The 26,244-nt window shown below is 43.7% G+C and overlaps 1 protein-coding gene across 2 annotated transcripts in view; it reads left to right on the forward strand.

Moving 5' to 3' along the window:
* Tram2 (translocation associated membrane protein 2) overlaps positions 1-26,244 on the forward strand; it is an 85,462-nt gene that overhangs the window by 45,540 nt on the left and 13,678 nt on the right. For both annotated transcript variants that reach the window (XM_029559733.1, XM_008825207.3), the window contains exons 3-5: positions 304-367; positions 21,232-21,341; positions 21,843-21,959. In XM_029559733.1, coding sequence (XP_029415593.1) covers positions 304-367; positions 21,232-21,341; positions 21,843-21,959 — 291 coding nt within the window. The remainder of the gene's footprint in view (positions 1-303; positions 368-21,231; positions 21,342-21,842; positions 21,960-26,244) is intronic.

Genomic DNA, 26,244 nt, shown 5'->3' on the forward strand with positions numbered 1-26,244 from the left:
GCAAAGAGATTTGTACCGCACACTGAACTCTCAGCCTGCCAAAAACTTGCTTCATTCCATTTTCAGTAAACACAAGTGCAGCTCTCATTTGGGGCCCAGGGTTGCTTTGCTTTTTAGTGTTGGGAAGGGTGTCTTAAAGAGAAAAAACTGGTGCTGGCTCTGTTTTAAGCAAAACCTGTCATTCAAGTGGTTGGCGTCTGAGATGTAGAAAAGATGGGCCCCAAGGGCACAGGAACAGCCTCTGCTTGTTTCTTTAGATGTGGCCAAGAAAGTAAACAGGAACTTTTTCCCTTTGTTTTCCAGGTCACAGCCAAGACTGCCTTCCTATTTATTTTACCTCAGTATAACATTAGTGTGCCTACGTCAGGTAAGAAAAGCACTGGTCTCTATCTCTCCTGGCCCTGTTAACTCTAAAGGACTTGGAAAACTCCCCTTTTCCTATGCCTATATGACCTTTTATTTCTTTAAAAAATTTTTAACTTATTTTTATTTTATGTGTATGAATGTTTTGCCTACATGTGCACCATGTATGTGCAGTGCTTGCAGAGTCCAGAAGAGGGCGTTGGATCCCCCAGGAACTGGAGTTATAAATAGTTGGGACCCACCATGTAGGTGCTGAGAACCGAACCTAGGTCCTCTGCAAGAGCAGCCAGTGCCTCTAACCATTGATCCATCTCCCCAGTCCCTTTGGCTTACCGTTTTAGAGGGTTCAGTCTATGATCACTTGGCTCCAGGTACTTGAACCATAATGCTGGCAAAAGTATGTGGCAGAAAGGAGCTGTTCACTGAAGAACTGTTCAGCTGTTCAGTGGCATAAGGAAGCAGAGAAAGGGGGAGTACAGGAAGAGGGACAGGGCAGGACACCTACTAGGACACCAGGGATCTATTTCCTCCAAGTAGGCCCCAGATCCTGCTTTTCATCATTTCTCAATAATACCATTATTTTACGAACATAATCCATTGAATTGTGCTCATAATCCATTGGGTCAGAGTCATCATGATCTAACACCTGACAAACACATTAGAGCTGTGCTTTACTAATCTCCTAGGCATTTCTTAATCTATTTAAGTTGGCAACCAAGGTTTAGCAATACAGTGACTGGGACTCTAAATTTTACTCCAAGAGAATCAGAAGATGCTTCCTTTTAGGTTTAAAAATTTAAATACCCCAGTTTTTAAATGTTGGCAGCTAATTTTGTGAGTGCCATGCAGGAAAGTCAACAGAAACACATCAGTACATCTGTAAGCCAAGTTCAGCTTTTGGGTCATGGTTTGGCAGCTTTGGGGTTCCAAGGTCTCACCCCCAGGAATCAGACATCACTCTTTCTCATCTGTAAAATACTTATGTACCCTGTTGATGAAGAAAGGGGGGATTTTGCTTGCTGAATCCTGCTCTCCTCCCTTCATTCTGTGGTAGAGAAGTATATAGTTTTAACTCAGGTGAGCAGCCTTTATCTGGCTCCCCCAGATATACTGCAAGGACTTTGGGGATAAATGCATGACTCTGTTACCCATAAAGGATGTAACCATAACTCTTGCCTGAGCCTCGCCGTCCCCTGCAGTCACTGTGGCCAGGCACTGGAGGAATCCATGTTTCTGGGGACATCTAGCTTAGTTCCTTTTGGGGGGAGTCAAATTGAGGGATAAAGGTAAGAGAAGAAGAAAGAAAGAAAGAAGAAGAAAATTCCAAGCCCTGTAAAGAGTCTAGAGAGTGTCTCTCAGCCTGGCTAGATCCACACTCAGTTCACCACACACTGTAGTGCTGGTGGGCACAGTCATTTTGTTGCTCAGTGCCATGTGGTCCAAGATCAAAGCCAGGCTTCTTTTGTGATCTGTCATGTGGGTGCTGGGAAATCCAGGTGTTTTGGAAAAACAGCAAGTGCCCTTAACTGCTGAGCCATCTCTCCAACCTGAAACAGTAGCTCCCTATGCCATACTATCCCCAATCCTTGCAACCACCATTCTCCTTTCTCTATGAATTTGGTACACTGGTTACCTCATACCTCATACTGAATTGTATGTGTGGATATGTGTGGATGTGTGTAAATTTTTGCAATGGTCTCATAGTATAGGAGAGGCTGGCCATGTATTCAAGGCAGTCTCTGGTTTGGTTTCCACAATGCTGGGAATATAGGTGTGCATCACCACACCCAGGTTTAGAATCATATATTATTTGTCCTTTGGGGATAACAAAAAATTTAAATATTTTTTAAAAAATACATTTACACAAGCAGTGTGTAACTCTTAAAGTGTATGAAATGCAGACAAGAAGATAATGATCACAAATCCCATCACTCAGCAGGAATGTTAGTAAATATTTTTAGGTATTGACTCATAACTCACTATTTTGATACTAGAATATGATGGACCTTTTCCACGTGTTTAATAATTTTTCCAGTCTGACAAGCTGAAAATGTTAAAACAAGTGAGCCAGCCTGTCCTCCCTCCCTCCCTCCCTCCCTCCCTCTCTTCTTCCATTGGAAGAGCTCTTTTAATGAAGCTGGCTTGATTGGGAGCATTTTGTTTTTCTCCCCCCACCTCCTGAAATTAGAAAATAATTTTAGGAGTTCCAGTAACCCTTCTGAACTATGAGGTAACACCCCTTCTCAGGATGGCAAAATGTAAAATGAAGGAACTATGACTTCATGATGACGTCACGCAACTGCCGTCCACAGGTGGACTCATAGCCTCTGGTCCTCTTTCTCTTAGTTTTGTTTCTAGAAATTAGCATGCAAAGTGATGGGTTTCATTAAAGCATTCTTTTACATTTATATCAGCGTACTTTGTTCTCATCCACCCCTTCCCCCTCGGTCTCCCCCGGGCCAGCTGTCCTCCTTTTCTTGGTTCCCCTCCTTCTCTGTTACTTTCCTGTAACAGGTGCTGCACTATTCTTTCTTTCCTCTTCTTTCTACTTTCATAACCTGCACATGCAAAACATGCACATATATACATTTAAAAATAGATTGCACATATGAGCAAAACATGCAGTATTTGCCTTTCTGAATCTGGCTTATTTTGCTTAACATAATCTCCACTTCTGTCCATTTCATTGCAAATATATTGACTTCATGGCTAAATAAATTCCATCTTGTGGCTCACATTTGGTGTATGCCTTTAACTCCAGCACTTGAGAGGCAGAGACAAGTGGATCTCTGTGAGATCAAAGCCAGCCTGGTCTACATTTTGTGTGTGTGTGTGTGTGTCTGTCTGTCTACCTTGTTAAGTCAGTCTCCCTTGTCTCTGCTCTGCCCTGGGTACTCTCTCCTAACTGGTCCCTCAGCTTCTGAGTAATTGTCCTGTTTCTCCCTCCTATCTTACCTTACAAGATCTAAGATTGCACATGTAGGACACATCCAGTTTTTTATGTGTTCTTGGTGGTTGGGGGACAGGGAGATCAAACTCAGTTTGTCAGGCGCCTGTGGCTAGTGGTTTACCTGCTGCACCATCCCCCATCCCCATGCTATTTTTGCTCCTAGGGCTCTGTAGTTTGTAACTTGATCAGCTGTGCTCTTTCTGCTTGAGATTGCTCTGGCTTTTTGGAGCATTTTGTTCTTCCATAGGAATTTTAGAATTTTTTCCTCTAGTTCTGACAAGAATGGTACTGCAATTTTGATTGAAATTATGTTGAATTACAGATCATTTTTGGTAACAGCCATTTTCATACTATTAATTCTGTTAATCTGTGAGCATGGGAGTTCATTCAGTCTTCTAGTTCTTTTTCAGTGTCTTAAAGTTTTCATTGTAGAGGGCTTTCGCCTCATTGGCATTTTATTTTCTTTAAGCTATTGTAAATATAGATTTTAAAATTTCTTTCTCAGCAAGTTCATTATTGGAATGTAGAAGGCTACTGATTTTTGTATATTAATTTTGTATCTTGATACCGTGTTCAAAGTGTTTTATCAGATCTAAAGTTTTCTGGTGGAGTTCCTAGGGTCTTTTAAATAGCATCATGTCCTTTGCACATAGAGAAACTTTGACTTCTTCCCAGTTTGTGTCCCTCTTCTTTTATTTTATGGCTATAGCTAAGACTGGAAGCACTCTATTGAATAAGAGCATAGGGAATGTTGGGGAAATGCTTTCAGTTTTCCAACATTTAGTATAATATTGACTCTAGTTTTGCCTTTATGATGTTGAGATATAGTCTCATTTCTAATTTGTTTGGGACTTTTATCATGAAGGGATGTTGAACTTTGTCAAAGGACGTTTCTAAAATGATCATGTCTAAAGTCTGTTTATATGCTGTATTAATTTTCCTGGGTTGAACCATCCTTGTATCCCTGGGATGAAACCATAATGATTTAGTTGTATAATCTTCCTAACATGCTACTAATGTGATTTGTAAGACTTATGACGTCTGTATTCATTGGGGAAACTGTTGTATAGTTTTCTTTCTTTGTTGTGTCCTATCTGATCCTGGTATCAGGGTAAGGCTGCCTTCCTAGAATGAGTTTTTAGTGCTCATTACTTTCAATTTTGTGGAACAGCTGAGAAGCATTGGCGTTAGCCCTTCCTTAGAGGTTTTGTAGAATTCAGTAGGGAATCCATCTAGGCCTGGGTTTTCTTTATAGGGAGACTTCTAATTGCTACCTCAATCTTACTGCTTTTATGGCTCTTTTAAAGTTATTTATATTGTCTTGATTTAATTTTGGTAGGCCACCCACGTGTTTCTAGGAATTTATTCATTTCTCCTAGATTTTTCCATTTTTGGAATGCACTTTCAAGGTATTCCCTACTGATCATTTGGATTTCATTGTAATCTATTGTAATATATCCTTTTTTACTTCTAATTTGATTAATTTGTGTTTCTCTCTCTCTCTCTCTCTCTCTCGCTCTCTCTCTCTGGTTAGTTTAGCGAGGGATTTGTCAATTTTCTTTAAAAATAAAAAACATGGGGCTGGAGAGATGGCTCAGTAGTTAGGAGCACTGGCTGCTCTTGCAGAGGACCAGGGTTCAGTTCCCAGCACCCATATAGTGACTGACAGCCATCTGTAGCTCCAGGTCCAGGGGACCCAACATCCTCTTCTGACCTCCTAGGGCTTACATGAACATGATACACTTACATACATGCAGGCAAAACACTCATTCATGTAAAATAAAAATAAAATTTCAAAATAAAATGATGCACGTTTTATTGAGGTGCCTTTGTGTTATTTACTTGCGCTCTCTCTGATACTTTACTAAAAGCACTCATATCCATAAACTTTCCTCAGAGCTTCCTTAGCTGTGTCTCCCAAATTCTGGTAAGTTATGGTTTTATTTTCATTTAATTCTAGGAATTTTTAAATTTCCTTCCTTATTTCTTCACTGATCCACTGTTCATTCAAGAATGTTTTGTTTAGTCAGTCTCTAAATATTTGTTCCTGAGATTTCCTTTGCCATTGATTTCTAGTCTATTCTTCTATGATCTGATAAAATACAAGAAATTATTTTGATTTTTTAAGATATATTTTTGGAGGGTTGATTTGAGACAGGGTTTGGCTGTGTAGCTCTGACTAGCCTGGAACTCACTAGACTCAGCTGGCCTTGAACTTGTGGTCATTCTCCTTGTGGTCTACCTCGTTGGTGTTGAAGTTACCAGAGGATACCACCACAACTGACTTTTTAAGTTGTTTCTGTCAGGTGTTGCTATAGTAACACAACAGTACTTAATAATAAGTGAACATGCATGTGCCCAAGGCATTCCTTTCTCTTAGGAAGGGCCTTGCTAAAGAAATTGGATAACAAGTGATACCTTAAGCATCCATCTCACAGTCAAGATGAAAAGTGTGCTCCAGGCAAGGTCCCAATCTTGGAGTGTGCCACTATCATGCCTCCATTACTTTAATTAGTTAATTACTCAGTCCATACAAATAATTTTTGTTCTGTGTCTGTTATAGGTTGACTGTGGGTATAAAGCAATTTAAGGGAGGGATGGATAATAAATAAATAAATAAATAAATAAATAAATAAATAAGTAAATAAGTAAATAAATAAATGTAAAAATTATAACTGTAATAAGGTAGTGAGGGAAATACACAGAGGTATGTGATCAGGAAAGAAGTAAACCATGGTGACACCATTGCAAACATAGGAAAGAACCTTCCTAACGCAAGGATCAGCATGTGTAGAGGCCTGTGAGTAAAAAATAAGTACCTGGTGTGTATTGGTGACTACATGCAGCCCTGTACTTGGAGCCAACCAGGGTTGAAGTTTTCCAGTATGTAACTGTTGAATTATGCTTCTGGAAACTTCTTCCAGGTCTGTATGAGGCCTGGTTAAAGGTACATTAAAGTCCCTGCTAGATTGGAGTGGGGGACAGAGGGTTTAGTTACTTTAGAAAGGGAAGATAAAGTATCATTCAGTTGTCTACCTGTTGTTTAAATCTTGCCATTTGGGGATATTTGAAGTAACAACAGGCAAAAATTGAGAGAATGAAATCAGAATAGCCTGTTTAATTTTGTTTTGAGTACTGTAATCACCACCCCATTATGGTAATGCTGGTTTGTCAGACCTGCAGGAAAAGAAACTTCTCATGGGTCAAAAAGCACTTTACAATAACAGGTCTGTTAAGGTTATGCTTTTTTAAAAACCCTGCCTCCAAATATCTGTAGGGCTGGAAGTGCTTAGAAATGTATTCTTTTTTGTATAACTGGGGTAAACTCTGACTTCTAAAACTTCTTTATAGTGTATACCTTGCTCATGTCTGTTTAAAACGGAATTTTGGTAGAGTGACTGTTTTCATAGAAAGTGGTTTCTCTCTCTCTTTCTCTCTCTCTCTCTCATACACACACACACACACACACACACACCTACCAAGACTGTAATGGATTTTATTCACAGAGATTACCATCTCCTTTGTCAATTTCACTGACACTGGGTGCCGCAGAGAATCAACATTTGGCTTTCATGACCTATTACAGGTATGTGACCATTGTGCTCTGAACTACATGACCTTAATAATACCAATGGTCTAAGTCATGGTGGCCACATCATTGATTGAAAAAACACACACTGTAGCCCAGGCTGTGTCCTCTTGCCTCAACCTCCTAGGGTAACAGGTATGAGCCACTAGTCTAGCTCTGATTTGTGAATCTCTGGACCTCCCTAGCTGAGCTGAGGTTTTCAGGAGAATAGTTACAGTATGGATGTCGAACAGTTGACTGGCCTTTGCTATACTGCTTTTCTCTACTCCCTTCTTCCCAGCTCCAAGACTTAGTATCATTATAACAAAAGCACCACAAACTGAGTGGCCTAATCAATAGTAATTTATTTTCTCCTAATTTATAGACACCTGAGATCCATGATGCAGGGCTGTTGTCCCTGTGTCAGGTTCTCAGCCTCGCTCCACATGTTATCTCTGTGTGCATGTTAGGCTCTGTGTTGAGTTTCCCTAGTCCATCTAAGGCTTCATCTTAACTAATTACTTTGGCAAAGACCCTGTTTTCAAGTGAGGTCATTTTCTTTAGGTAGGAGATAGGAGGTAGTACATCAGCATAAAATTCTAGGAGAAACACAAATCAGCCCATACTGGTATACCAGCTATAAGATGGACCAACTCCGAGGTATTCTGACTGCAGAGTATACTTATGGCTGTAAGGTATAATGACTGCAGTTCATACCAGCTGCAAGGTGTACAACCTGCAAGATGTACTGGATGCAGGCTATACTAGATGCAAGGTATACCAGCTGCACGGTGTGCCAGCTGCAAGGTGTACAGACTGCCAAGTTAACGACTGTGAGTTGTACCAGCTGTTAGTATGTCCACCAGCTGCAGGCTATAACAACTGCAAATTGATGGTTTTGTTGTATTATAGTGAGCAAATAATTAAGAAAACAAAGCTCCTGCAGCAGCGGGGAACACAGCAGTGACAGGGTAAGGCTGCAGTGCCTCCCATGCTGGCGTCCTCAGGATGATGATGCGACCGACAATGATAAAGCAGGAAGTGGGTGTCCCCCCACCACCTTTTTGTTTTTAACCAAATACTGGCTCTCCTTCTGTTTGCATCCTGTTGGGGTTGTCAGACTTTACAGATAAAAAAGCCAGGACTCCCCATTAAATTTGAATTTCAGATAAACCATATATTTTTTTGTTTGTCTCAAGTAGTGTATGGTATACAATTATAGAAAATAAGTGATTATAGAAATTATAATTATAGAAAATTATTCATTTTGTTTTATTTTTGAAGGAACAGGGTCTTGCTAGGTATCCCTGGCTGGCCTGATACTTGCCTTGTAGCCCAGGCTGGCCTCAAACTCATGACACTCCCCTTGCCTCAACTTCCTAGGTGCTGTGATCACAGGCATGCGCCACCAGAAGTAGCAAAAATCATTCATTGTTTATCTGAAATTCAAATTCAACTGTGTGTCCTGGATTTTATCTGGTAACCATATTCCCAGTCTAGCTCTGTCAAGGACTAAGATGCCAGCTTTCTAGTCTTTCCTAATTGGTTACTTTGAATCTTCTTTCTGATTAAAATTACACAAAGTATCTGGTATTATGGGTAGAAATATGTAGACTATAAGAGATCAGAAAACACTAGAAGTTTGGCTCTTTCTACAGGTGTCTCCAGGCCTGTCGGCCTCCTTTCTGATGTAGACTGGGTGAGCCTTCAGGGCCCAGCATTTATGTACGTGACTGTTTGAGTTGTGTGTCTGATGCACTAAATTGTCTTGGTCAAACTATTTAACATCTGGGGTGTGTCTATCCTTTGCAAAATGGGGATGAATGGTCATTGCCTCAACTCTAAGGTCCTCGTAAGTGCTTGCAGTACAGATTTGGAGATTACTGCCATTAGTGTAACATGGGAACTAGAAATGCTGACCTTTAGGCCCCTTTCTGCACCAGAACCCACCTGTAATAAGACCCTCAGGTGCCAATAAAATTTTGGGAAGAGCCTGTGTCCAATAAAGTTTGAGAAGTCAGTTGTAAGTTACACAGGTGAAAAGTTGTAGGTAGGCATTTAAATGCTTCTGTGCTTTCCAAGGTACAACGAGGAGACTGCTTCTAGTTTTGTTTTTTTCTGTAATATTTGGTGGTGATGCAGGAGAGGTGGGGACTATGATTGGGGATATTTGGTTTTCACCTGGGGCTGCAGCTCCCTAGGAGTCCTGGTAGCTTTAATGGTACTGAGCCTGCCTGTTGCTGCACATCTGGAGGAAAAAAGGCTGACACCACGGGATCTCTGCCAGGAAAGGGCTTGTTTTGCAATGGTCGAAGCTGATGAATCCATCCCCTGCCTCTGTTCATTTCTGTTGGTTTGATCCTTGCTATCTGCCATGTTGTGCTGTGCAGTAGGAAGAGGTAAAAAGCCGGGGAATCTCCTACACCATAGCTTGGCTGTTGTTCTCTAGCCCCTTCTGGGATGGGATGAACTGCCCATAAAACTAGCCTCAGCAACTGGTTTTAAAGCCTCTTTAATCCGAAGCCCTTTGTGGAGGGCTCTGAGTGATCTTGTTTCCTTTGCTGGCCATCAGGTATTAGTGTTGTCTCCTGCTTGTCATGCACTTGAAAGATTGGCATCGCATATCAAATTGAGAACCTGTTGTAAGATGAGCTGGGGGGGGGGTCAAGAAAGGGAAGAGACAGGTGGGCAGCAGTGGCTCTGGAGATGGAAGCCGAAACTGATTCCAGGTAAACACTACTCTGCCAGGACCTGTGACCCTTACAGCTCTGGAGATTGAGACTGGCCTGTTCTTTTTACAGTAGATGGATCAGTCCCAGAGTGTCAATGGCTGTTCCTAAGGATGACAGTAAGGATAGAGGGAAGCTGAGCTGCCTGCCCATTTCCCACACAGCACCAGGACCCAGAAAAACTGTAGGAATGCCGTGTTTGCCACGGGGGGATGCCATCCAGGGAGGCAGGGACTTGGCTGTATCCTGGCTTTGTGTTTAAATGGTCACCAAGATCACTTCTCGCCCTAATGCCCCATCCATATGAAGAAGAAAAAAATAAATTAAACAAATCCCTCATTGTGTCTGGCCATGGGGAACCTCCTCCCAGGGATTATGGTCAAGTCTGGACTTGATTTTTATTTCAATAACTGAAACTTAGGAAAAAAAAAAACTGTACAGAAGAGGGGACAAATCATAAGTATTCAGCATGATGACCCTTCACAAACCGAACAGGCCCATTCAATCTAGAAGTGTCCCCTTCCAGCCGAGACTTGATTTCATCCAGTTCTCCATTTACAGCCCAGAGAGGTTATGCCATTCAGTGTGGTGCTTCTTCAGACTTAACTAAGCAGAACCATGGAGCTGCTGGGCTAATTGTCAACCAGCTTTAAAGCCTGGGATGGGTGGGAACAGTGTCCTCTTGCTGTCCCCCCCCACACCATCACACCCTCTGACTCAGACCCCCACCTCACATTTTTTTTGTTTGATCTATATTTCCCTGTTTCTCTGCATCAGATCTTAGACAATTCAGCTAGAAGGGTTTTCTTTTTTCTTCTTCTAATTGGCTGTTTTTAGTAAAATAATTTTTGTTCTTAGTTTGAAAGTGGGTTTGTTGAAATTATTATTTTTATATAAGCAAAAGTCCTGGTTTAATTTTTAAATTTAAATTTTCAAGAAATCTCTTAAGTTTTCTGTTGTGGTTGCTGTTATATATGATCCCTGAGAAATTACTTTTCTTTCCTCACTTTCAAAAAAATTTTTCTGAAGTCCACACCTCCTCCAGCTGTAAGATTCTGTTGGGTGACAGCCTACTGAATGCACATGTCATGTGTGGGGTGTGTCATAAGAGGCCACAGACTTGTGAATGCAGAAGGGTCTGAGGTATGTGCCTGGCACCTAGGGATTCTTGGTAGATTCCTTTTGGGGGGAGGTTTACAGCTTTATAGAAATGGCTGGTGCTTCCAAGAGATACCTTAGAAGCCCAGGCTTTTCCTCCTAAATTCTCCTTAACCCTTCTGTTATCTCTGCTACTTCTTTTTATGTTATAAAAGTAATCCTTTGTCTTCCTACCTGACTGTGAAATGGAAGAAATGGATTGCAAAGCATACAATATGAGGCTGAGAGGTAACTTGGAAAATTGTCAGCAAGGTCACTGTGTGGCCTGTGCTCATTTTCCTAGGACCGCAATACCACAAACTGGAAAGCAGGAATCTGTTGGGTCATAATTCTGGAGGTTGAAAGACTGAAACCATGGTATCATCAGGGGCAGGAGTTCTTCTGGGACCTGCCAGGGAAGGAGCCCTTCTCTTCGGCTTGTGGGTGGCTGCACTGCCCTCCATGCCTCTTTCCATCTGTGTGTCTGTCTCTGGTTTATAAGAACACCAGTTATCCCACCCCAGTGACTTCATTTTAATTTCATACCTCCGTATAGGCCTTATCGCCAAATAAAATCTCACTGTGAGGTATGAGGGACTCCAACATAATTTTTGCAGGGGGTACACAGTTCAATCCATACCTCTGTATATGTATATATGTGGGTATAAATACATGTCAGAACCATGTTTGTATAGTTCAAATGCCACTGACCTCATCTTCCATCTTCGAGACTGGGAGGCTGGGAATGGAGTATAAATGGGGGTCAGAATCCTGTCCTTGAAGGCTGCATGCCCCTGCCTGTCCTAGACCCCTCTCTTCCCTCCCATCTCGGAGTGAGGCAGACCCTTAAGGTTTAAGGAATGTACCGTACCTCTGGGATTTGAAGGGCAGTCAGGACCTGGAGGGGAGACGATGGATTTGGCCCCTGGCTTCTGTGGCTGTGGCCTGCTCTAATTAGCTACAGATCGTGCGGTACAGTTGCTGCTTGTCTCTGAGCCTCAGCTGCCCTGTCAGTAAACAGGGATAATACAGGGATTACAGTACAGCATAAATGATGTCACTTACCAGACAAGCTCAGTATAGTGCCTGGCTAATAAATGATTTATAATTGCCATTTGTGGTATTTATTCTAAATGAGTTCACAGTGACTATTCTGTCTATCTTCTGATTATTTTTTAAATTTATTTTTATTCTTTATGTGTATGAATGTATTACCTACATGTGTGTAAGTGCCCGTGGAGGTCAGAAGAAGGTATTGGATCCCCTGGAACTGCAGTTACAACGGTTGTTAGCTGCCATGTGGGGTGCTGGGAATCAAAACCAGGTTCTCTGCAAGAGCAGTCTTAACTGCTGAGCCATCTCTCTAGCCCCATGATTCTTTCTGTAAGAAAGAATTTTAATAGTTTCATCTATTTGTATAACACTTTACAGTTTTCTAAGTCAGTTGTCTATTCTTACAGCTTTGTGATAAAAGGGGGTTTAATTTTATTTACTTTTCAAAAAATTTAAGTGCTACTCTTAAAGATTTATTTTTATTTTATGTGTATGTGTGAATGCCTATATCTGTGTATGTGCACCACATGTCTGGTGCCCACAGATTCTAGAAGCAGGTGTTAGATCCCTTGGGACTGGAGTTAGAGGTGATTGTGAACCACCTGATTGGGACTGAACCTGGTTCTTCTGGAAGAGCAGCACTGAGCCGTCTCTCCAGCCCCACATTTATTTCTTTATTATTGTGGGGGAGGGCAGTGGCACATGTTATGACTCTCATGTGGAGGTCAGAGAACAACTTGTAGGAGTCCATTTCTCTCCTACTGTGTAGATTCTAGAGACTGAACTCGGGTCATCGGGCTTGGTGGCAAATGTCTTTATCAACTGAGCCATCTTGCTGACCCTATTTTATTTATTTTTGAAGAGGGCTGGAGACAGCATCTCATGTGGCTCAGGGAAGCTTTGAACTTGTGTTCTCCTGCTTCCACCTCCCCTAGATGCAAGATTATGGGCGTTGACCACCATACCCAACTGGTAGGTTGCTTTATTTCCATTGTCTGTAAGGGTAGCTGAATCAGAGAGACTCTGAATCACATGCCAGGCAAGCAGCAGCTCCAGCATTGTGCTGTAGATCTCTTTATGCCCATTCCTGGCCATTATGAAAGAGTAAAATAAAATAGAGCAAGAAGGTAGAGGAAAACAGCACCTTTCTCTTTGTACAAATTAGGGAAGATTTGAACACTTATTTAAAAGCTATTTTTGAATAGAAATACACTCATGGTTAAAATAAAAACTTGTATAAAAAGTGGCAGAGTGTGTCTCATTCCCAGTCTGTCCAATCTTCCTCTCTTCCCATTCTCCTGTGGTCAATCCCTGTTGTTCTGATCTTAGTATCTCTCCAGGATATTGCTCTCATTTTCTCTCTCATGACCTCCTGACTGCTAGGGAAGTAAGTGCTCTTCACTGAGCTACATCCTCAGGCCTCCCTTCCAGGATGTTTTTTATCTGCCTTCAGTGTTGCTTTATGCAAATACAAGTGCATATTTTTCTTTCTTAACAGGTAGAATAATCTGTGTTCTCTTTTATACATTGTTCTTTTGACACTGAGACCTGTGTCTTGCATGTCATTTCATAACAGTATGCATATACTCTTAAAAGTAGGCTGAATTTTTATGTAGGTACACACCGTGTGATCATAATATGGATCTACACAACTTTTTCATCTTTCCTGTGCCCATTCTGGGCAATTCACCATTCCCAAAGTGACTGTTGGTCTAAGTCCCCTGGTTAATTTCATGTATTCTTTATTTCACTCTTGCTAATGTCAGTTCTTCTTTAGTTTTTGCTGGGTCAGAATTATTTGGTGGTATTGTTAAACAAGATTCATTGTCCCCCTTCTCTGAGTTTCTGATCCACTTGGCCTGGAACAGGCCTAGGAATGTGCATTTTTAAGCTCTCAGATGATTCTTGGACTGTTGGCCTGCTGCCACACTCTGAGGAACCCTAAGCCTCCTTGGCCCCAGATGCTTGGGACCAGAGTGTCAGATTTTAGATGTTTCCTGATTTGGGGATATTTACATATATGTAATAAGATATCTCAGGATGGGACCCATGTCTGAACATAGATTTCGTTTATGTTTCATATGTGTTTTCTGGACAGTCACTGAAAGTAATTTTGTACAGTATTTCTCATGTGCTTGAATTTTGACTGCAGTCTTAGCCATGGAATTTCAAATGTGGCTTCATGACCATGCTCCAAAAATGTTGGATTTTGGATTTTCATAGTAGGGATGCTCAACCTGTGAACCTTTCTTTACCAGTTTCCTACAGATGAAAACAAATCAGTATTGCTATACTGTTAACAACAGTGCTATAGTGCCTAACCTTGGGCATAGGCCATTCTTAGCGTGGCCCAGCACTAGCTATAGGGTAAGTTCCTAGAAGTGGAATTGCTGCATCAAAGGACTGGAGCATTTATAATCTCAACAGAAATTGCCATGTTACCCTCCAAAGAGGTAGTACCATTCTGCACTTCTACACACACTTCTGTGTGTGAGACAGAGCCTGTTTCCCCAAGGCTGCTCAGCAAGGCTGCATTGTCAAACTGGTTTTTTGCCGATCTGATTAGGTATCTCAGTGGTTTTAGTTTACATTTCTCTTCTAGGTAAGGCTGAGCATCTTTTAAAATGCTTAAGAGTGGTCTGTTTTCTTTTTCTGTGAATTGTGTGTTCATACACTTAGCCCATTTTCTGCTGATTTTTTAATCTTTTATCCCTAAGTTCTAGGAGCTTTTTACATTTTGGAGGGATGAACTGTTTGTCTCTGATCTGAATTGTAAACATTTGCCCCAGGAGATCACTTGATGCTTTTTTTTTTTCTCTTTCCCTTTTTTTCTCTCTCTCCTCTCTTCTTCCTCCTCCCCTCTCTCACTTTCAGGGAGAGCTAGGGCTCAAACCCAGTATGTGGCCCCTGCTACATGCACATTCAACCTCCGACCTACATCCTCAGCCCCATTTACCTCTTAACTTTGTTCACTAAAAGTTTTTCATACTTATATTCTGGATTTACATGCAGTAGAAAAGATTTTAAAAATGTGGAAACAGAGTTGGTTTTCAGCATAGAAACCCCTAGAAGTCACTTTTATAAATCCGTGTTTTCAGGAAGTAGAAAAGAAATCGGGAGAGAAAGGAGGGTCCAAGGAGTACTGTGATGCTCTTTAAGCAGCCAGTTTCACAAAAGAAGAGCTTTGCTGGTGATGGTGAGACCCTAGTGAGTTCTGAAGGGCAGAAGGGGTGATAGGACAGGTGGACAGCTACCCAGGTCAGGATGTGGCCAAAAACAGCACAGTGTAAGTAGGACTGACTGTGTAAAGGCAGCAGAAGGCACTTGCCAATGAGGTCAAAAGAAGTAAGAACACACCTACTGGTCATAGAAAATAAACCAGGGCCCAGAAGGATGTTACTCTCCTAAAGGTTTATCTGTTCCCAGTCACCATCAGAGGCCAGGCCTCTTTCTGTTTCGGGTCCTTTTTATTTAGGTATTGATGTATTTTAGAGACAGGGCCTTACTATGTTATACAGGTTGGACAGGAACCCACTCTGTAATCCAGGCTGACCTTGAATTCAGGATCTTCCTACCTCAGCCTAGTGAGTGCTTGGAATACAGGCCTGCACCCCATATTCAGCCTTAGGTCTCTTTTAAACTTCAAAGACAGAACAAGTGCCACTCTTGCTGGGACACTAGATGATCAATATATAGGAGGAAGATCATGACCAAAGGTGCTTTCTTCCAGATGGATTCTTACACCAGTGCATTTGGATACGTTTCAGGAAGGGAAACGTATAGAATGTTGGTGTTGGGAAGGTGTCAGTGATCAGCTAGGCCGCAGGTTAAGAACTGGGGGCCTCTGGTTACAGTTGATCTATAGATGTGTTTTCTTTGGCCTATTTAGTATTAACCCATTTAATGTCTTTAAAGTTTTTGAATTAGTTCCCAATATTGTAAAATCAAATGATCTTTCTTCAGTTTTGAAGTACCAGGAATTGGCTTACACTGGACTGTGCTCTCCAGTGGCCACAGTGGGTCAGGGAGCAGCTTCCCCAGTCCTCCCTATTCAGAGTGCAGTTTTCCAGTCTTCACGCCTCTCTCCTGGGTCCCTGAAGCACAGGTAGCCAGTCACTCACTGTTTATTTATTCTAGATTTAACTGTTGGGTTCCCCCTTGTAATGTTGAAAAGGAAGTGGCTCTTTCTTGAACTTGTTTCTCAAAGTAGGCATGTAGAAAATAGACCAAGATGGTGCTACATGAAAAGAAAAACAGTTGTGAGCGTATTTCTTGGTGGAAGCACCAAATGTTGCCTATTTCCCATGGCGGGCCTCCCTGTCCAAAGTACGCACCTCACATGCCGGGACCACTTTGCTCACTGGTCCCTGGAGGCATTTTCCTATGACTCTTGACCTTTCTGGTCTAATAGCTAGAGGCACATTGAACCTTCCCTTCTAGAAACTTATTGATGATAGGTCAGTGCTCATCACTGCTGTTCTTCATGAGGGCCTGTGTAAGACAGAGGTGATCCATCCTCAAAGCTCAGGACTCTAACTTGGGGAACGAGAGGCATTTTATAAGAATTAGCAATCTGGGGCTAGAGAGATGGTGCAGCAGTTAAGAACACTGGCTGCTCTTGGAGAGGACCTGGGCTTAGTTCTAGCACTCACATGGCTGCTGACAACCATCTATAACTCCAGTTCCAAGGAATCTTCTGTTCTCGGTGTGTGTTGGCATGGACATGGTGCACTTACATGCTGACAAAACACTCCTACAAATAAAATGAAAATAAATGAATAAAAAAGATTAAAACTTTAAAAAGAATAAAAACTAATCATCAGGTATGAGTTTATTTACACAAAATTCTAATCCCCATGACTCTGTAGAAAACAGAAATCAAGCCAATTTTCATCCTCTGATCAATAATAGGAATAATAGGAATAGCTAATAATAGGCAAGGGGGAAAGCAGCGGAGATGTGTGATCAAAGTATAGCTTTTGAGACTCTGCTGTTTGTTGTGGTTGTAGGAGGAAGAGCACAAAGGACTGTATTGCCAGTGATGAAGGTTTGGGGTCAGGGTGGCACTAGCTTTGAGGTAACATTTGGATGATGGGCTGGGCACTGGAAACTGGGAGACCTGATATGTGGCCGTGTCCCTCTAGTCTCTGAATTGTTTCCTTATCCTCCTTCCTTGCTTAGTTCCCAAAATGGTTCTGAGGGTCACACAGCGTAATGCTCTCTGAAGAATTCTCAAATGGTGAACACGGGCTACAGAGCACAGGTAAAATTCCAGAGGGCTTCTGAGAAGCATTCCTACAGCAGGGCTGTCTCAGCTTCTTTTGATTCCATCACCCAGATCCATCTGCCCTCTCCAACCTCGCTGTCCATCCTCACCCTACAGCAGGGTGCCCTTGTCCCACCGTCTGGAGCCCTCAGGCACCACCTGACCGCTGTCCTATCGCTACTTTTGTTGCTGTGTGGCCAGAAGTGAGTCTTTATAATCCTCCTGGGGCTTCCACTGCCTTAGGGCAGCCCACAGAGCTCACTGTGGTCCGTAAGGCCCTTTGTGATCGCCCACCCTGCAGCCCTGGCTCCTGACTCCAGCCTGAGTCCACTGCAGGACACTGATCACAGCACTGCGTTTCTGTTTTGTTTTCATTATGACAGAGTACAGAACAAAATTTATCATCTTAATCGTTTTTAAGTAAACAAGTTTGTAATACTAAGTACATTCACACATTTTTTTTATGCAACTAGTCTCCATAGATATCTTGGAAAATCTGTAACTGTTACCATTAAGCAGCTACTGGGCATTTCCTCTTGCCCTGGATGTCTCTAGGAATTTGAATATTCGAGCGCTCATGCCAGTGAATTCATATCTTGTCATGTTGTAATTGGCTTTTTTTCACTTAGCATAATGTCAAGATTCATCCCATGTTGAAGCATTTGTCAGAATGTCCTTCCTTTTGTGTGTATGCCTGGAAGCAGGACAAGAGCCTACCTGTTCATTCTGGGGTGTGTGTGTGTGGTGTGTGTGTGTGTGCTGAGTGTCCTTGTTGTTGTGTGTATGCCTCGAAGCACGAGAAGAGAGTCCCTGTGTATTCTTGGGTGGGTGTGTGTGGTGTGTGTGTGTGTGTGTGTGTGTGTGTGTGTGTGTGTGTGTGTGTATGGGTGTGCATGAGCACAGACCTGTGCAAACACCTGTGGGAGACCAGAGGTCCATGTCAGGTCTTTCTGAATCAGTCTTCTTTTTGAGTCTCTTCACTGAACCTGGAGTTCACTGTTCGGGTGTGGCTAAGCTGGCCAGTTGAGCTATGGGGCTCTGCTTGTCTCCACCCCCTTGTGCTTGGTTGGGGTTCTGATGCCTGCAGCCCTGCCTTTGAGTTTAAGGATCCAAACTCAGGTCCTCACACTTGTGTAGCAAGCACTTCACCCACTGAGCGATCTCCCCTGCCCCTCATTCTTTTATATTTCTTTCCTGGTGTTGGGTATCCAGCTCGTGCCTTGAGAATACAAGACAGGCAGAGTACTAAACTGTATCCCTAGCCCCATACATTTGTTCTTGTTTCAAGGATTTAAAGTGGTGGTCACCTCTCTTTGGGACCATAGTGTTTGGAATAAAGATAGGCAAACAACCCTCAGGAGGCTTTAGAACAGATGCTGTCATGTCTGTCTCCCTCCCTCCCTCCATCCCTCCTCTCTCTCTCTCTCTCTCTCTCTCTCTCTCTCTCTCGCCCCTCTCCTCTCCTCCTCCCCCTCTCTCCCCCTCTCTCTCTCTCTCTCTCTCTCTCTCTCTCTCTCTCTCTCTCTCTTATGCATGCATGCCTTAGAACTCACTATGTGGACCTAGCCAGCCTTGAACTTGCAATGATACTTCTGTCTCTGCCTCCTTGGATTGCAAGATGAGTGCAAATGTGCACCACCACGCTAGACTTTTTTCACTTGTGCTTGTTTTGTCTAATGATGGTCTTGATGAGACTTTGCATGCGTTTAGTTCTTTTATAGTTGCAAAATATGCTCTTGTCTATTTAGTTCCCTTTGCCTCTCCCTTATGAAGAAGGCAGAGAAACAACCTGGCCCTGCAGGAAACTAATACACACACGCACACGCATGCATGCACATACATATTCCTCTTCTCCCTCTTCTCCATGGCTAGCTCCCCATTGGGTGGGTCAGTGCCTTATCTCACCCATTCTCCATCCTGGACAGCCCTCCTCCTCCCATCCTGTCTCTCCTCCTGCTTGAATTTAGGTCCTGTGGCTAGTGGATCATGGGATAACTTCCTGACTGCATCCTTACCTCTAGGTCTACTGTTCTTCACTGCCGCTGAGTACATTTTCCAAAGTGCAAATCCCATCATGTCTTGTTTAATTCATCTTCTTGATACTCCTGTACTGGTCTTTAGGGTAAAGGGCACACTCCACTTGTGTACACAGGCTGTCTTTGGTAGCCCCATCACTCATCCTATCTCAAGCTCCTGTCCTGAGCCCTAGGCAGATGCAGATTCTTGGGCCTGTGATGCCCACACCATATGCCTGGCTCTGGGTTCTATGGCATCCTGGTTTTCCTAGCCAGTGGCCCCAGTATACCCTCCAGCTCCAGCTGCAGCCTAGTCTTGCCTGCCATGGCTGCTGTGCCTGCCTCTTGGCAGTGGGGCCTGTCTGTAGTATAATTGTTGCATTTGTCAATCCACAATTGGACTTGGCCCCCAAGGGCAGGAACTTTTATCTCTGTATTTGAATGTTAGCTCAGTGCCTCTCACTGAGTAGGTGTTTGTGGAGAGGAGGAGGGAGATGAAAAAGGAAAGTGCCTGGTTTGAGAGTTTATGTCTCTATCCTGGACACTGCCGCACATCCCATTCTCCCAGTCCAGAATGTCTGAAGTTAGCAATGACTCTCAGAGTGACCCAGTTCAGCTTTGCCTTTTTCTCTGGCCACCCTGAAACAAACTGACCCTGGCCTACCTTCTGGTAAATGCATCCCGGCAGAGATGACTCATGTGTATGTGACTCAGGCTCAGCCGCACAGCTGTAAAGGCAGCCAGCAAGTCTGTAGGGGAGGGTGGTTGGTCACAGAGCTGGAGCCCCAGGCAGGCGCGTGTGCCAGCCTCCCATAACCCTGTGCCTGCGCCTGCTCACTAGAGCCAGGGTGTAAGTTCTCCTGTGTCAGCTGGCACGTGGTGCTGGGATCTGGGCAGCAGAGTACTCCGGAGGTTCAAGCAGGAGGATTGCTACTAGTTGAAGGTCTAAATAGCAAGACCTTTTCTCCATGAACTTTGAACAAACAAGAAATTCTCCTGCCTAATTTAACACGATTATATAATAACCTCCCATTTGTTAGAGGCTTAGTGTAATGAGCATCTGGCATTAAACTTGACTTGTTTAGGGGCTGGAGAGATGGCTCAGGGATTAAGAGCACTGGCTGCTCTTGCAGAGGACCGAGGTTCAGTTCCCAGCACCTGCATGGCAGCTAACAGCTGTCTGTAATTCCAGTTCCAGGGAATCTAACGTCCTCCTCTGATCTCCATAGGCACTGCACGACATGGGTGCACCTACCTACATGCAGGCAATACACTCATCCACAAAAAATAAAAATAAATAAAATATTTTTTAAAAAGCTTGTCTCTAATCCTCACAGTAGCCCAATAGCACAAGTAATAGCAAATACAGAACACTCCCCTGTGTGTGCCATACCCTCCACCCTTGCTGTTCTAAGAACTTGTGTTGGGTACTTTTCTCAGTGCTGTGACAGAAGACCTGACAAAAGCAGGTCAAGGAAGAAAGGGTTTATTTTTGGCTCACAGTTCAGGGTAGACCATCAATGATGGGGAAGGCGTGGTGGGTCTTCCCTCCTCAGTGAAGCATTTCTGCAAATAGTTTTATAGACACACTCAGAGGTGTGTTTCCATGGTAATTCTAAACTCAGTCAAGTTGACAATTAGGATTAACCCATAGCACTTAACATATAATAATCTCTTGCTCACAATAAGCCTATGTAATACAGGAATTCTTACCCTCATGTTAGAGAAGAGAAAAATGAGGCACAGAAAGAGCTTATAGATAGAGGTGTCTCGTGGTCACGGAGAAACAAAGGACAAAACTATGACATGGGGCAGCAACCGAGGCCCACAGAGGTTAGCCACCTACTCACAGACACACTGCCAATGAGGGAGATCAGTGTGCCTTCCTGCTTTTCTGTGCAGACTCCAGAGGTGTGTAGTCAGGACCATACAGGCGTGCCCTTCATTCTTCATGGCCCTCCCCATGGCTTCCCAAGAAACAAGTCCAGAGGTGCGGCAGGGATGCTGAGGCAGAAACGTCCTTCTGAGTCTGGGCTGACAGCAGACGGGATGCACTAAGCAGCACATTATGTTTCCCATCTCTTTTCCCTTCGGGGTCTTAGAGCATTTCCTCATCCAGGGATGCTGACGGAACCCTTCTTATCCCACAGACAACGAGACAGTCCACTACCACTATGGGCTGAAGGACCTGGTTACCATCTTGTTCTACATCTTCATCACCATCATCTTGCATGCTGTGGTTCAGGAGTACATTTTAGACGTAAGTGACAAGTCTGGATTCTGAGATCAGAAGCCAAGGGGATCCATTAGGGTGGAGGGCCTCAGCTCGGAGAAAACCACAGCGATTCCTTTCACCCCCTAACTTGCATCTGCTAACTGGTCTGAAAGATTGAACTTCTTTGCCACACTTTATTCTGTCCTTTCTCTTAGCCTTATTTTACTTCAAGGGTAGTAATACATTGGGAGAAAGCAGTCTGGAAAATGGACAGTATCCTCACGAGTCTGTCTTACACATGTCTTTTCAGCATGACTAAAAGATGTTTTTGTTGCTTAGAGGCTAATAGTCTTATTCTTCCTGTGTTCTCAAAGTGCTTGCTTGAAACCAAGCACCATACAAGTTGGGTTAGGCTAAATAGCTTGGATTGTATGGCATTCAAACTTCTATCAGTGCTGAACCCTTTTGTGAGGAGGAAACAGAGGCTTGTAATCTGCCCAGTATCAGCATGCTCATATATTAATGTGAAGAGTTTTCTTTCTTTAGAAAATCAGCAAACGGCTTCATCTCTCCAAAGTCAAACACAGCAAGTTCAACGAATCTGGACAGCTGGTTGTCTTTCATCTCAGCTCCGTGGTATGGTGCTTCTACGTAGTGGTGACGGTGAGTAGTCTCATGGCTGCTGAAGGGTGAGAGCCAAGGCATCAGGCAGTCTCTCTGACAAAATGACTATCAGGGGTTTGCAGGGACGAAAAGGAGCCAGGAGCAAGTTTCATAAAACTGAAATTCCTCTTGGTATTGTAGTGAGAGGTTGGATGAAATAATACAGGTGCCATTTACTAGCCGGAGAGAGTCATCTTGTATAAAAGTAAACACTTGTAACAGGGATCACTGATCCACAGTGCCACATAGCACTAAATTGTTTTACCAGGCCTCTCTGCAAACACATTTGCACAAGGTAAAAACTTTTTTCATTGCTGGACCTTGCACATGATAGGCAAATGCTCTACCCCTGAGCTACATCCCCAGCCCCCAAAAGGTAAATTTCATGTGCATTCAACACCCCTGAGATTGACTTAAGGGTTCCAAGCCCAGTTTTTGTAGTGCGCCCACAGCAATTTACTTCCAAAATGGCAAGGGTGGCTTTGACAGGGAGGCCTGATTCCAAGTCTTTGTTAGGCAGGCTTGCTTTCCTATGACAGCATACCCAATCTGAACAACATGAAGGAGGACAGATGTGTGTTGGCTCATAGTTTCAGAGGCTTTTGGTACATGGTGGCTGGCTCCATTGCTTTGAGCCAGAGGTGAGGCAAAACATCATGGGGAGCATGAGGTGGAACAAAGTAGCTCACCTCAGGGTGGACAGGAAGGAGGGAAATGGAGAGGAAGGAACTAGGGTCAAAGTACACCCTTTAAAGGCATTCCCCAGTGACCTTCTTCCTTCTGAGCCCTACCTCCTAGTTTCTCCCACCACCCAACAGGACCATCAGAATGAATCCATAGTCGGTACCCTCTAACCCTCATGATCCAGTCACTTCCCCAAACTTCCACCCCCGAAACATTGCACCAGGAACCAAGCCTTTAACACATGAGTTTTAAGGGGATAGTTCATGTCTAATGTGAACAAAGACCAGCATTACCCTTCTGGATGTCAAGTCCTTTATACAAGGAATGTGGACAGTTCTTCGGTCCCTGTAAGAAGACCCTGCCTGTTGTACTCTGGGGTGTTTAGTTAGTACCCACTCACACCTGGAGTGCCTCTCGTCTCTAGCCTGGTCTCAAGAGAAAGCCAGGCCTTGGATTTGGAACATTCATTAACCATCTGCTCGCTCGGCTCTTCCCTACCTTCCCTAGCTCTGTCGCCTCTCTCCTCCACTTAACTGACTGAGGAGGGCCCTCTTGTCCTAAGAAACTCTGTCTCCAGAGCTGAGCATGGAATTCATATTCTCAAAGCAGGAGCCAACATGTCATTTTTGTATATTGCTTTCATTCCTATTATCATTTCATCTCAGAACACTAGGAATTTTAAATGAGAGACTTAAGAATTCCATCCTCTCTAACTGGGCACCTATGTTTCATTCCTAGGAGACAGAGTTGCACTGCACTAACAGGGCCCCTGTCTTTATATACTGCATAGTCTCTGTACTTCTGGATTTCAGGCCTCCCCCAGCCCCATGATGTTGAGTCCACTCTAGCTACTTGAGGTAAAACCAAAGCCATTGAATTGATTTCTCATGGGAAACACTGCTTCCTCTCTGAGTAGCTTCTGCCCTCGAATCCTCATCCTCTGACATTGCACCCCAAGCTTTGCCACCTGGAAACCAGATTGGGAAAACCAAGTGACTTGACACCCTTCCAGCATGTGCTAGCTTCAGCTGCTATCTTTGTGTCTCTCAGTCCTGTGGGAATTCCCTGGGAGAACATGTGGGGCTTTTCTCCAGGAAGCTACTGAGTCTTTCATTTTGGCAAGAGGTAGTTTCCTACTCAACATACAGGACTTGGAGCCAAGGAACCCTGCAGAGCCCCAAGTAAGACTGTTTTACCCCCCTGACCTCACCTCCTCTATTTCAGCCATCTGAATGGGAGGAAGGGCATTAAAGAATAAAAAAAGGTGGCTTTTGTATGAAAAGTAAAAGCACTTAGCTTTTTAAGAATATTTTATTATTTTTATTTTATGTATATGCATGTATTGCCTGCATGTAGGTAAATGCACCCGTGTCATGCAATACCCGCGGAGGTCAGAAGAGGCTGTTGGATCTCCTGGGACCAGAGTTACAGACAGTTGTTAGCTGCCATGTGGGGGCTGGGATTTGAACCCAGGTCTTCTGCAAGAATAACCAGTGTTCTTAACTGCTGAGCCATCTCTCCAGCATGCACTTAGCTTTTTAAAAAATATTTTTATTGATTTTTTTGAGAATTTTATGCAATGTATTTTGATCCTATTTAGACCCCCCCCAATCTATTCCCTTACTATCCCCTGCCCAATTTTATATCCTCTATTATTTTTAAGGCATATTAAGTTGAATTTGTGTCATCAAGTGTCCTTTGGTATGGGACTGTTGTAGTTTGTTTCTCCATTGCTGTGACAAAATACCCTGATCAATACCAACTTGGGGAGGAAAGGGTTTATTTGGCTTACATCTCCTGGGTCACAGTTCATCAGGGAGCCAAGGTAGGAACTCATGGCAGAAACCTGGAGGCAGGAGCTGGAGCACAGGCCATGGAGGAATGCTGCTTACTGGCCTGCTCCCCTGGCCACTGCTCAACCTGCTTTCTTATGCAACACAGGCCCACCTGCCCAGGGGTGGCACCACCCACAACACTCAACAATCAAGAAAATACCCCACAGACATGGCCACAGACCAGTCCAATGGAGGAAATTCCCCAAGTGAGGTTCCCTCTACCCAGGTGTGTCAAGTTGAGAACTAAAGCTATCCAGCACAGGGACCATCCCCTGATCCATCCACCTATCCAGTGTCACACCCTTAAATAAAACTGATTCTCCCTCTCCCCATAGCTATCAGTTGCCAGTAGCTCCTCAGCTAGGGTTGGGGCTTCTTGTCCACTTCCCTTCCTCCATGCTGGGATTTTGCATGGGTTGAGCTTCTGTAGATCTTGTACATGCGGTGAGTTCATATGAGTAATGGCTCTTCTGCTTGTAAAATACTGTTTTCTTGTCATCCACCACCTCTGGCTCTTACAGTCTTTCCACCCCTTCTTTTCCAATGGTTCCTGAGCCTTGGTAGGTGAGGGTTTAATATAGGTGTCCCATTCAGGACTCAGCTGTCTACAGTCTCTTACTTTCTGCACGTTGACCAGTTGTGGGTCTCTGTGAAAAATAGCTAGTTTTTAAAATCATCATCTTCTGTTGCAGTGGAAATGTCGTGGTTCTTTTCTTTCCTTCAGTTTCCACAGTCAGTTCATCAGCAGATCCTGTCAGCTCCACCTTCAAAACACTTTGACGTTCTCTTCACTTTTTACCTGTCTTGCTCCCCTAGTCCCATGGGCCTCATCTGTGTGGGATGTTAGTGACATGCTTCTGGCATCTATTGGGTAGTACCACCAGGAGCACTGCTTTGTTTCAGTGAACAGGACAACCCCATGAGGAAGGCTCCTCTGGCTCCAGCTGTCATTAGTGTCAGGGCTGGGAAACTCAGGCCCCCTTCACCTGTTGCCTGCACCACTGATTCCTCCCTTCTTGGAGGATACCACTTCCACTCTGGGCCTCCTACCCAGCCCATTCTCTGATCAGCCAGATGGATCTGTTTAAAGCATAAGCCAAATCATGCATTCTCCTGCTCAGAACAAGCTCCCCTCACAGCTGCAGTGAGATTGTTTTAGTTTCCTTGCTTGTGTGACCTGGGCCCTATGGCCTTGTGCTTGCATCTGTGCTGGCCTCTGCTCTCCCAGCTCTGCTGGCTCTTCCTGCCTCTCAGGCTTCACAGTGGTGTTTCCCCTGCTGGAGTACCCATCCACAGACATTGCAGGGTCGGCTCCTTCCTGCCATCGATCTCCGCCTGAATGTCACTTTATTAGAGTACCCTTCCTGGTTGCATTTCCTACACTCTGCCCGTTACTGGTTTTCACTTGTTTGTGTGTTCTTGAGTGTCTGGCTTGAGCTGCCTGCCAGGGGGCATCATGCTCACTGCTCCACCCTAGTGCAGTCCCTGGCACATCCAAAGCACTCAGCTGTCAGTTTTTTGAAGGTTCATTGTATTAGTTACTTTTCTGTGATAGTGTTAAAACACCATGACCAAAACAACTTAGAGACAAAAGCATTTATTTGGGCTTAAGGTTCCATAGGGATAAGTCCATCATGGTGACCAGGCATGGCAGCAAGGGCCAAAAGCTGAGAGTGCACATCTTCAACATCAAACAGGAAGCAGAGAGAGCAAACTGGAGCAAACTGGAAGTGGGGCAAGGCTGTGAACTTGCAAAGCCTGCTCTC

The sequence above is a fragment of the Nannospalax galili genome, unplaced genomic scaffold (genome assembly GCF_000622305.1).
Source record: "Nannospalax galili isolate Female #2095 unplaced genomic scaffold, S.galili_v1.0 scaffold329, whole genome shotgun sequence".
Lineage (NCBI taxonomy): Eukaryota > Metazoa > Chordata > Mammalia > Rodentia > Spalacidae > Nannospalax > Nannospalax galili.